Source organism: Gavia stellata, chromosome 2 (assembly GCF_030936135.1).
Source record: "Gavia stellata isolate bGavSte3 chromosome 2, bGavSte3.hap2, whole genome shotgun sequence".
In the NCBI taxonomy this organism is placed as follows: domain Eukaryota; kingdom Metazoa; phylum Chordata; class Aves; order Gaviiformes; family Gaviidae; genus Gavia; species Gavia stellata.
Genome location: NC_082595.1, coordinates 89860276 through 89873444, shown reverse-complemented (window position 1 = coordinate 89873444; position 13169 = coordinate 89860276). Strand labels below are relative to the sequence as shown.

At 39.6% G+C, this 13169-nt stretch overlaps 1 protein-coding gene across 1 annotated transcript in view; it reads left to right on the top strand.

Annotated features, from left to right (window-relative positions):
- The first annotated feature begins 535 nt into the window (after positions 1–535).
- Positions 536–13169, top strand: part of MYOM2 (myomesin 2) — an 81346-nt gene continuing 68712 nt past the window's right edge. The window contains exons 1-6 of the mRNA XM_059835882.1: positions 536–605; positions 5758–5837; positions 8551–8684; positions 9727–9846; positions 12479–12617; positions 12790–12947. Coding sequence (XP_059691865.1) covers positions 8578–8684; positions 9727–9846; positions 12479–12617; positions 12790–12947 — 524 coding nt within the window. The 5' untranslated portion in view covers positions 536–605; positions 5758–5837; positions 8551–8577. The remainder of the gene's footprint in view (positions 606–5757; positions 5838–8550; positions 8685–9726; positions 9847–12478; positions 12618–12789; positions 12948–13169) is intronic.

Below are 13169 nucleotides of genomic sequence, written 5' to 3'. Positions count from 1 at the left end.
CTTTAAATCCGTGTTATTAGGCTTTTTATACAGTTGCTATGCCTTCACATATTGCAGCCGTGTTCTCAAATCCAGGGAGCTCTTAAGGAGGCAGTGGGGAGGCTTATTTTACAGCCTGAGGCACCAAGGGGATCTCATATCTCTACTAATAAGATTCTGGAGTTTACGTCTCCTTACTGGTCCTCTAAGTTACTGATCATTTTAAAGCTTCAATTATTTCTGAATAAAAAGTTTAAACCGTTTTCTGACATTGAACTGTTTCCCATGTGCTTGGTTTTGCTGGGAAAAGAAAATCCACTTTTAGCGTAACAATTGCTTTTTTTAGGAGTGAGGTCTATCTTATATTAAAATACAGTACAAAACTGTGTATGGGGTAGGGCTTTTCTTCTGCCTTTATATCACACCCTTATTGCCTATTAGGCTGACTCAGTTTTGGGAGAATCACTTGATCAGTTCTAAATATAGCATTGCATCTGCCCTTAAATGGGAGTGAAGGGGCAGTAGCCTTTAGAGAGGGGAATTATTTTTGTTTTCCTCAGCCAGAGTTTGCTAAGCTGGGAAAGGCTGGTCTTCCTCTCTGCTTTGCAATTTTTCTATATCCCTCGGTAAGTCCATTTTTCATCTAGGTTTTTCTTGTTCAGAACAAATGGGAGTGATTGTGGCAGGGTGTTGGGTGCTTTTCTATAAAAAATAAATTATCTTCCTTGGGGAAAACAAGGTATAAGCAAGACACAGATTGTTTTATGAAAAGACAAACAAAAAAGTAAAGTAGAATTGTTTTATTCTGTGCATAGTCAGCTTGATTTTATTGTGTACTACGTTTCCTCTGTTTCTTTCTTCATATACAGACCTACATTATACCAATTCATAGCTCTATTGGTATATGTGCTTCTCCAATTGCACATATATTGGTAATGCCACTTTCTTGTGTGCTTATACTGTATAAAGAGACAAAACATGATTTATCTGAAGTATGTGCGTAAATAATTAAGCATAAATCCAATAGTAGATGGCAAAACTGTTTGGCATGCTGAAGAATAGGATGTAGCTAGGACAAAAAAAATCTACTGTCTTTTATCTACCATACTTTCAAGTACATGTCTTCAGAAGATGCATTTCTGGTGTTTGTATTGCTCTAGCCTACGTAATGTGTTCTGTGCCACATGAAAATTCCAGCTAAATACCACTGATTGATAGAGTCTTGGGAAATCATGGTCATGCTCTTGAAACTACACCTGTGTGTTGATAATACCTGTGAGCCAATGAAAGTATTGTAATGAAGGATAATGAAGGTTGGGATGATGGGAAGTGACTGACTTTCACTATGTCACTGTCTCACATTCCTTGCTGTCCAGTTGAAGGGATGTAGTACACTCACCAAGTGAAGGGAAATCTTAAAACTTTATGGGAACATGTTGTGACTTTTTGTGCATTTGGAGTGTTAGGATGGCAAGGTTTCAAGTCAATGTGGCCAAGTTCAGCCTAATTTAATTCCCAGTTATGTAAGATCGTGAATTCATAAGGAAGTGTCTACACAAGTACTCTCTCTTGACTATATACAGTTTAGCTTATAACAAGGATATGGCAAGAGAAGTCAAACTGGGGGCTTCCACTCCCTTCCATCATGAGAGTCATAGAAAAGTCAAAATTACATTTATTAGACTCACAACAATGCAGGAACTGGTGCTCCCCTCCACAACATTGACCTCACTTGAGGGAAGGGTACCTATGGCTCTGCCTCATACCTATTTGCTGCAGAGCATAGCTAGTGGTTAACTCCATCAAGGGTTGTGGCTACGACCATGACCATGCCTACCCATGGTATATTCCAAATTACCTCCTCACTAACTGTTATGGTTAGAGGGTGAAGAAAACCATTCAGGGATTATTACAAGGTCAAGATGTGCATTCCAACTAATAATACATGTGCCATAGCCAAATGATTGCATTAAACTGCTTAATCTAACTGTATCTCTTTGTAAGCAGAATCACTTGATATAGTGTAATGTTAAAAGTCTACTCATTCAAAACATATGAAATTATTAATAAAGAACAGACCTATCTGTGATGGCCAGCATCATCATCTGCTTGAAAATGTTGCTTTGCTGGACATTCAGATGACTGGAAATTGATGAGAGAACTCCATTTTTAGCTTTAATGAGAAGAGTAATGCATGTACTTCTGGGGATGATTTGAACCAGATTGAACTTGTTGTCCACAAGATTTCTGTTTAAAACCGATTTGTGAAACTAGGATAATGCTACTCCCATACAAAGGAGGTATGATCAGTAAAACGTAAGACCAGCTATGATGTAGCTAAAGATGTCAGAAAAGAAAAGACCAGGAATCTCAAAGCTTGCTGAATAATGTCCGGAATTCCATATGCTTTAAGCAAATGGGAATTCCATATACTTTTTTAATTTCAGAAGCTTTTGTATTCTGTTGTCAAAAAAGTTAAAGCTGAATTCTCATTATGCAGAAGGAAAAAACTCTTCAATGGGAAAGACAGAAGAATCTTAGAATGACAGTAGATTGTATGTTTTTTTAAGTTCATCCTTTTTCATACACAGAACATAATTTTCTGTCTAAGATCTAAATACACACATGCACAGAGAGATAAAAGACTGGAGAGACGTAATAGCATTTTAAAAGTTTATTACCAAAACGGGGAAGATGTTACCAGACCCTCTACATCCCATTCTGGTTTAGACGGCAGTGTCTATGAGCTGCATAATGATTCATGCTGGTTTTACAAGATTTCCACCAAAGTAAGTTTCCCTGGGGGGAAATGTTCTTATGTTATTATCTCCTGCAATTTCTACAGGATTGACATAACCATCTGGAAAGGACCACAGGTTTTCTGAGGCAATATGGTAATTCTTTAAACTGGTCATTGAAAGCAACTGATGACTAGAAGGTGGTGTTTGTTTTTTTTTTTTTTCCCTTTTTATCTTTCATTGTGGTATATAGGTGGTATGAAATGAAATATATTTTATCAGCTAAATATCATGGGCTTTAATGTACCATGGAAGTATAAATTGGCAAAACAGGGCTTCCTAAAAACACTTAAATTTGAACAATGTGGAGAACAAGCAGAATTACAGACAGGTAGAGGAAACAATGCCTAAGTCATGGGAAAAACAGGACAAACCCTCAAGTCAATACAAATGGTCAAAGATATTTAAGAAAGATGAGATACAGAGGAACATCAATAATGAGGGTATGCACGTAGGATCAGGATGTACTGATCTTTCAGCCAGAATGAGGAGGATAGGCTATGTGAGGGCAGGCAAGAACCCGTGAATCGTTTTTGGCACTTCTGCAGAAGGACAAGGACAGAGATGAGCAAAGGAAGTGCATGTTGAATGGTATAGCATTGACAGGTCAGGCAGAGAAAGTACATGCTGTATAGTGCATTGCTCATGAGCTCAGGAGCCTCCTGAGTATGGGAATGCAAGTTGTCTATCTATGGTGAACACAACCATGTTATCTTCCCATGGCAATTGTCAATCCCATCCATCAAGTTATTTGGTTGTGTGCCTGCTCTCTGAGGCTGTGTGAATGATCACGCTAGAATTTACTGCCTGTCCTTTAAATCTTAATTTAACTCACTTATCAAACTAACAAGGTCTATATCAGACCCTTGGCTTCTCTGCTCAAGAATGTGACCCCTTGTCACGTGGTCCTAGATTATTGCTTTCTATTCAGATCAGTATTACTATGGCATGAAACTATGCATATCCTGGCCTGGGAACTCTGCCTTTTACTCATGACCAAGTATAAATTTTTATATACATGTTACTAAGCATGTGGAAATGTATATTTGTGTAAACTGATTTGAACAGTCTAATTCACCTGTGTTTTGTATCATTAATCCTTAAGGACATTTTGGCTGGCAATATTTTTGTTTGGGTTTAATAATCTTCTGAGTGGTTTATACAGCACATAGATTAGTGCAGTTTAGGTCCTTCTGATGTCCCCAGCATTTACAGTCATAGAAATAAATAGGAATAATAAAAAAAAAGGTAGGAGTACAATAGCAGTGTGTTCCACCCAAAAAGTAAAGGTCGGATGAGAGACTAAACATTTTAGTACCATCTTGTCCTGTAACTCTAGGTCTTTTTCTTGAAATCCAGGGACATTAATAGGATCTACATGGATGAAGTTCAAGGGTTGTTTGTGACACACAGGCCATATGTTTCAGCAGGTTCTCTGTAACTCTTGCAGTCACATACCAGCAGAAATTGGTGAATAAAACTTGAGACTTGCTTTTTAATTTGTTACAATTATCCAGAAAATTCTCTTTCTCTTGGCCTATTTATGCCTTTTTTGTTATAGTTGAATTTTCAATTTCCCATTGGGAAATATTTTTTGTTTTTTTCCCCCAATACCTCTCCCAGACCACTGCCTGCATCTTGCTTTTGGATCAGTTCCACCAATTGACTTACTAGTATAATTACGTCCCCAGCCACTGCCAGAAATAAAATCTTGGTTCACCTAAATTGATAACTTCAGTGGGGCTAAGCTGTCATTTGCATATAATTTTACCTAACCCTGTTAGTGGTAGGTTGACTAAAGATTAGTATATATTTCAAAGATGTCACATAAATATGTATCAGTGGAAAACTGGGAAAACAGTCAACACATTGTTCCTAGGAAGACAATAAAAACTTCTTTTATTATGAACTCAGGATACCCTATATGCTCTGTAGACTCTGCTGAAGCTGGTTTTACAGTGGGGCTGTGATTTTGCTCTTCAGATACTTGTCTTTGCAGCACTATTAAGTATTAAATACATACTCTGCAAGCATCATTGTAATTAACTGATGATTATTACATTTGGAATTGTTGCCAGGCAGCTCCCCTCTGTGTTAACAGAAGGCAAAATGAGTCTGGCTGCTAACAAGCTCAGATAATTGTTTGTGTGGAGGCTGGGAGTGGATGGCTATGCTTTTTTCTGTTCTAAGGGTGTTTGGGTAAATGTGAAAAATATCTGAACCCAAAGATTGAGAAACCCTAGGTGATGTTTAATAGAACAAGATATGCTAATTAAAATGTAAGTTTTACATTTAGTGGAAAAGGCTGAACTGTAGATGGCAAAGATGTTTTCTCCTATCTCAAAAATGAAACTGACCCAGACTTTGATCCATCCAGACATATGGGCATTACTCTGCAACCCTTATGTATCAGATCTCAGTGGCACTTATATACATAACACATAAATTGCACGTTGATAAATTCATAGTATTATTTAACTGGGCCACATGTAAACATGAGTAGCACTTAACAGCTGAGTCAGCTTAATCTATGGGTTTGCCCTTTGCACCTTCATTTAAGTGAAAGGGCTAATTAAAAATAGAAAAGAGGGAACATTATACCATTAACTGTCCGGTTAACGTATGAACTAAGGGGGAAGTCAAATATCATACGCACAATAGTCACACAGTTAGACAACAGGAATAAAACCAGTATTTGATGCCTGCAGGTATACCAAAACTAGGAGAAGCCAAGGCTGCTCTTGGTCTGTGTAACTGTGTTCATGTAACTAAGATAATGTGTCGTATGATGAGTTAATAGGTCTATGTCAGCCCAGCATTGCATGAGGGCACCTAATTAAGCTAGCATCTCTGCAAGGCGCTGCGCCATGCTGTACTAACTTGGGTCATGTTAACTTTCTTATTTCTCTAGAAACGTGGTAATATATTTCTTTAACGTCCCATAGTAATGTTGTAAACTTCTTTCATTTTTGTCTTGCAGTGCCTGGTATTTTGCCTAAAGCTCCCATTCCTGAACGTGTGACTTGTCATTCTCATATCTCTTGGAAAAGGGTTGAAAAGGTAACTATAGGCTATGTAGAAGATGCAGCTCTCAGGTGATAAATTGTAAAAACTCATCTCTTTAGATCTCATGACTTTTTAAAATAAGATGTATCTGCTATTAAACATACATACTGTCTTCTTCTGCAAAGACCTTTTTCTTGGAAAAGTAAAACTAGCTGATGTGAGAACATCATGACTTGAGGGCACCTGACTCAGCTTTTGAGTACCTGAAACTAACAATCAAACACAGCTGGAATTTATTACACTACTTAATCAATAACTAGCATTTCCTTTTGTTGGTAGATACTATATGCTGGAAACGTGATATTTACAGGTATTTTAGCATGTTTAAAAGTTCAATTTCTTAGCCTATGAAACATGGGGGGTTTTTAATTAGTTTGGGTTTAATTTTATACAGTTCAGACAAAATCGCCAAAAAAATACATAAAATCAAGTGACTTGCTAAACTAAGAATTTCTTTCTTTCATTAAATCATTTTACATTCTTCTTTCTAAAAATATGACATGTTGTATAAGAAATCTAGCTCTCCTTTTTCAAGAATAAATAGCTGCAATGAAACGTAGAAGATGATTTCTTCTGCAAATACAATCTGGCTAGTAATACAATTAGAAAAAATGTAAACAAGTAACACTTTAAAAATTCATGCAAAAGTCTTGATAATATCTGTAATTTTTCAACAATTTTATCATTGCTTCCAATTCTCAAATGGGGATTTTGCAAAATGATTTTTCAAAACATGACATACTAATAAAAATTCCATTAAGTGACAGAAAGCATAATTGCTTTCAGAATAAGTAATAAACATTTAGAAACCTATTTTCAGCAATATTTTATTAAAGTACATTGATTGCATGTGCTTTTCACACAGTAAAAAGATTAATGAAACCAAAAAAATTACATGGAATTTGAAAGTTGACAATGACGTAGTGACTGAATTTCTTCAATTTTTAACTAGATGTCATTTTACCAGAAACCACTTTTTTCCCAAAACAGTTATTAATTGAATTTTAACGTGGTTATTGTTCATTTTTGTCCCCAAAGCACATATCTCCAGGTATTTGATAGGAAATAGAACACAGCCTAAAACTGGTCAGTACCAGCGCGTTTGAAATTAAGAGGAACTCATGTTGTGTCTAAATGAGTTTATAAGATTTCTATTCAAATCCGTTTGAGCTTTCATTTTATATGTGTCATGAGGCTGCCTACTTATGAGACTTTTTGTGACAAATGCAGACGTTTGGTGTGGGTCTGAGGGTTTCCATCATGGGCAGGTTCTTCTTGGTGGGGCCCATGGCCGGGGAGGGCCGGGCTGTGAGGAGCTGGAGACCGGCCCTGCTGCAGCATTGCTGGGGCAGGGCTGATGGCCCCGGGGACGAAATGGGGCCCTGGGCCATGGGCAGGGTGGGGGGAGCCCCGGAGGAGGCTGGGCAGGGCCAGTCAGGTCCATTGCTGCCCCCAGGACCTTGACACCCTCTTAACATGGCCTCTGGATGAGCTAGTGTTGCTTCACTTCCCATGGATAGCCCTGAGGTGGGTCCCAGGCCGTGCCTCTGCCTGTGCGCCAGCTTCTGGAGCAGAGCTGACACGCTGCACCCTGCATGAGAGTATAACAATGGGGGTGCTCCCGTTACCTTTCAGGAGGAAATTAGATGTTATTGGAGGACTCTGCCTGACTAAAAACTTCAGGATTTGGCCCAAGCTGCTTTATAGACTTTGTTTTGGGAAATTGCTTCCTTTGTCACTGAAGTGCAGCCATCTCTTGGGGATCATGTTGGCTGTTCAGTTGCCCCCTGGAATCCCTCACCACCATTTAGGACAAGTGGCCCAGGAGTAAAGAGCCTCACATCCAACCGAGACTGTAAATGGGACTTACTCAGCAGACTGTAGTTACACAAGCTGGCACCTACTCAGGACAGGGCTGGTAACATTCCCCACTTTTGCAAGAAGTTGTCATCATATTTCTAATGAACCTAAAGGTACGTGGGCACCTCTGGCTTATTTTATCGCCCATGGTTGGGAATTTGCTTAACTCCAACACAGTGGTGAACATGCTCTTCCCACCCACACTGCTTCTGGGAGCTCCCTGAACATTCCTGAGAACCTTCTGTCCAAATAATGATCAAACTATGCCATGCTTTGGAGAAAGTCCACAGGAAGGCAACCAGAATGATTGGAGGTCTAGAAAAAATAACCCATGAGAAAAGATTGGATGAGCAAACTTTGTTTAGTTTAAACAAGAGAGCTGAAAGGACATGTGAACAAAATCTTCAACAGGCTGCTGCAAAAGTGGGTGAATACGATCTGTTTTTTGTTGTCATGGTGAATTGGACAAGAAACAGTGAGCATAAATCACAACAAGGGACAAAGTAAAAGGTTTCACGAACAGAGAGCTGAAACACCTAAAAATGCCCAAAAAGCTGTCAAATTTCCATCCCTGGAAATTTCTGTGGAGGTGTTAAATGACATCTGCAAGAATAGGAAAATGATCCAACAAATTATCTTCTAGCTCTATCATCTATGATTCCATGGCTCACTGCATGGCTAATAAAATACATCCTGCGGTGCCAGTGTGTATCATTGATGGCTCTATTTGTCCTAAATTGATGGAATTTTATACATTTGTACATGTACTTACATATGTGTATGTATGTAAAAATATCAAACCTAAGTGTCTGAAATATATGGCTAAATGTGATTTCACTTTCTGCAGGAATTACTGACTGTAACAAACTGAAGTATGTCGTCAGTAGTGGTGCCATTTTACCAGAGGAGGCACAAGCACTTTGATCAGTCATATCGCAACATTCAGACAAGATATGTACTTGAGGAATATGCGGCAAGGAAGTAAGTGCCACATATTTCACATATGGAGCATAGAAGAGGTTTCTATTTTGGGTAATCAAGTCTTCTAATCAAGATATTTAGTTTCCCCCTCCTCCTCCTAAAATTGTGATTTATTCAGAATGGTAGTTTTGCACTTCTTTCCATTGGGATGCTCCTTGTCTATAGTCTCCCACCAGCATAGCTAGACTTTCTAACTACATTGCAACTCACCTACACAGACCTTTTAGCTCAGTATCTGTCCTGTTTACTACCTCCAAGTTGGAAATCCTTCCTTTTAGGGTCCAATTGAAACTCTGACTTAAGAGAAATTGCCATGAAATTTATTGTAAATCATAGAAACAGATTTTTACCCATTCTTCCATATGACATGAGGATATTCCTTCTCCTGACGTTGGTTATTCCTAACTATAGTTTTTGTCATTCAAATTCCTTTTTAAAAATTAAATAAAGATTTAACTCCTCTCATGTGAAAACTGAGAATTTTAGCCACAAGATACACATTCTTTGCATCTCAAAGCCTGGAGCTTTGAATCTTAGTTTCTTAAGAACCACTGTACTCTCTCCTCAGTGGTTAGGATGCCTAGCTAGCCTAGCTAGCTGTCTAGTTCGTTCAGCTTCCCTTATGAAAGAGGAGAGTTTATGCAGAAGGTTATGTGAAGTATAGAAAGGCAGGAATATTTGAAACAGACAATGTTATAGGGATTCTGTGTGATTTGTGTATTAGACAGGCTGGTACCCTCGTGGTTCACTGAAATGCTGTCATAGCACTTGAATGACTGGAGACTGAGATAAGTATAAATTTAATAGAACTGAATGAAATAAAATGCCTAATGATCCCCAATGACAGATGATGGGCATTAAGCCCTTGAAGGACAAGTGAGAATCAGCACCCTAGTGCAGTTAGTGAGAAATGCAAAGTAGGTTTCTCACTGAACAGTGCTCAGTCATGGTATTCAGATAATTTAAAGTAATTTCTTTGACTTCTGTGCGTTCATGTTTTGCCAGAATTACTGGGTTATAACAATGTCTTTTATATTTGAAGGGCTGCTTCCAGACAGGCTGCTTATTATGAATCGTCTGGCTTGGGGAAAACGACATGTAGACTCTGTGCCAGGAGGGCACGCACCTTGGCTCATGAAGCAATACAAGAATCCAGGAAAAGGTAAAGCTCTGTTGGTCCCATCTGACCTGTGTAGTGGCTCTGGTCCCGTTTAATATCATTCTTTTGCCAGGGCTCTTTTCAGAGTTGACAAGACTGGAGGCTTCTCTGTCACTGTTCTTCAGTAATCTATTTTGGCTGGAATACTAAATGACTGAGTGTCACTTTCAATCTCATATTTCAACGCAGAGTTGTTACCCTAATCCCCACTCTGACCCTTAAAACAGGTTTAAAACCAAAATAATTTAGAATCTGCCTGGGATCCAAAACTCATTTTCAAACAGATCTATTCGACTATTCCTGAATTTCTGGTTTGGATCAATTTAAACATTTTGAGTTCCTTCCTTACAGAATCACAGAATCATTAAGGTTGGAAAAGACCTGTAAGATCATCAAGTCTAAGCATCAACCCAACAGCACCATGCCCACTAAGCCATGTCCTGCAGTGCCACATCTACACGTTTTTTGAACACCTCCAGTGATGGTGACTCCACCACCTCCCTGGGCAGCCTGTTCCAATGCTTCACCACTCTCTCAGTAAAGAAATTTTTCCTAATATCCAGTCTAAACCTCCCCTGGCACAACTTGAGGCCATTTCCTCTCATTCTATTGCTAGTTACATGGGAGAAGAGACCAACACCCACCTCTCTGCAACCCCCTTTCAGGTAATTGTAGAGAGCGATAAGGTCTCCCCTCAGCCTCCTCTTCTCCAGACTGAACAACCCCAGTTCCCTCAGCCGCTCCTCATAAGACTTGTGTTCCAGACCCCTCACCAGCTTCGTCGCCCTTCTCTGGACATGCTCCAGCACCTCAATGTCTTTCTTGTAGTGAGGGGCCCAAAACTGAACACAGTATTTGAGGTGTGGCCTCACCAGCGCCGAGTACAGAGGCATGATCACCTCCCTGCTCCTGCTGGCCACACTGTTTCTGATACAGGCCAGGATGCCGATGAGAAGTGGGCACACTGCTGTCTCATATTCAGCCGGCTGTCAACCAGCACCCCCAGGTCCTTTTCCGCTGGGCAGATTTCCAGCCACTCGTCCCCAAGCCTGTAGCGTTGCCTGGGGTTGTTGTGGCCAAAGTGCAGGACCCGGCACTTGGCCTTGTTGAACTGCATACAATTGGCCTGGGCCCATCCATCCAGCCTGTCCAGATCCCTCTGCAGAGCCTTCCGACCCTCGAGCACATCAACACTCCCTCCCAACTTGGTGTCCTATGCAAACTTACTGAGGGAGCACTCAATCCCCTCATCCAGATCATCGATAAATATATTAAACAAAACTGGCCCCAAAACTGAGCCCTGAGGAACACCACTTAATATCAAGAGGGCTTAGTGTCACATCTCAGTTACAGCCTTGATATGAAGTCCTATAGAAATGTGCTGATGGCAATATTCCTGTTAGTGAATTTGACTGTTTCTTCTCTGCCATGCTCTACAAAGACATAAAGAATTTACATGACAAGAATGAATTCTGCCTTGTTTGTGGAAAATGTGTGGTGAAAATCATATACATCCATACTGTTCTGGTACTTTGATTGTTTTGAAATATATATCCTAGAAACAGAATGTTCTAGGAAAATCAAACTAATTTGTATACTATAATTTATTATTTTTAAAACTGTCTTAACTTTTATAAATATAAAAAAAATACATGGCAGAATAAGACTGGTACATTGAAGTGGTACAAAGAAATGTTTTTAAAATACCAGACAAATAATGTCTTGATCTACTGTTCACTGAATATCCTGCAAGTCGTCTCATTTGCTTCATGGCACGTTGGGTTATGCTTTAAGACTCTTGCCATATTCTATAATGACAGCCACATTAGCACATTAGAAATTTCTCGTATTCAGCTCCCTTCTTTTCTCCTGTTAGCAAGGCAAAGAGTAGCATAGGCTGCTTACTAAATCAGCATGAATGCAGGAGCTTGAGCTAGCTCCTCCTAAAACCATTTAAGAGTTGTTCTTTTTTTAGGAATTCTGAAAAATCTGTGGAGTTAGATTTTCAGGGAACAACCCACAAATTTCTCAAAAAGTTGTCTTTTCCTGGTAGTTTCTGTAATACTCCCCGCTCACTCTTGTCCAAGGACAGCTTTTTATTGCATGCAGAAGTTCACCAAATCCTTGTGAATTCCTTGGTCGCTATCTTTCAGGTGAGGTTAGCCGATACAGTCCATGGAGCTAGCAGAGCTTCCAGGTGCTAGAGCCAAGGGCACACCATAAGCAAGGCCCAACTCTTACTAGGGTGTGAACAGGCACCAAACATGCCTTCACTCTTCTGCCTTCTTGTGGCCATGGGAAGGAAAATTAGGGGCCAGAGGGAAGCCAGACAGGTTCTTAATCTTGATTACCAGAGGACTAAGACTGTGGACTACCATGTCAACATGACCATGCCAGCTTTCAAGACTTGAAGCTATGACACCACATATACAGGGTGAAAGAAAATGAAGGAAAATTCATATTCATTTCACAAGCTCATTAGGATGGGCAGATAGACTCTAAGAATAATTCCTAAACTAGATTTTACACGTTCTTGATATGGTTCCAGAGCCCCTCAGCTGCCTAATGTGTATTAGTGACAATCTTAAAGCTTCATATTGGTTACTCCTACCTGCTATTTTTTCTTGTCCTACAGGACTCATGAACAAAAGTCTCACGCAAGTGAAGAGAAAAGGATCCGGTTTGCCAGCGAGTTGTCTGCTTTGGAAAAAGAGATTCATACAGCCAGGCACCGTGCTAGAGAACATCTGGATAGACTTGCTATACAAAGGATGGTACAGTGCTGAACCTTTTTGTTGCTATCCAAGCAGCATGATAAGATATACTGAAATTTAGGCCTGTGTTTCAAATACCAATAGTGATCTTTTAATTTTGTGGATTTAAGATTAGATCTTCTACCCCGTTTGAGTCTGGTGCTAGATGCTTTTCATTTCCTGTATTTATTAGGTAGAAGAAAATATGGCTCTGGAAAGACACGCTGTTGAGGAAACTATAAGTCGAGCTCCTGAAATTCTAGTGCGCCTGAGGTCTCACACTGTCTGGGAAAAGATGTCTGTGAGCCTTTGCTTCACTGTACAAGGATTTCCCACCCCTGTTGTACAATGGTAAGAGACTGGCCTTTCCTAGACCTCTAAAAATGTTGTTAAGCTTTTTTCATTTGGAAGTTATGGCATAACAGATAAGTGTCATATATGTAATGGCTATGTTAAACCCCCTTTATAATCCTCATAGATGTGCTGGATTGTAGCAGTTGATACTGCAGTGGAAGGAGTGGGAGGAGGACAGCTTGCTGAATGGCCCTGTACAGTGTGAGAAGCAAACTCGAG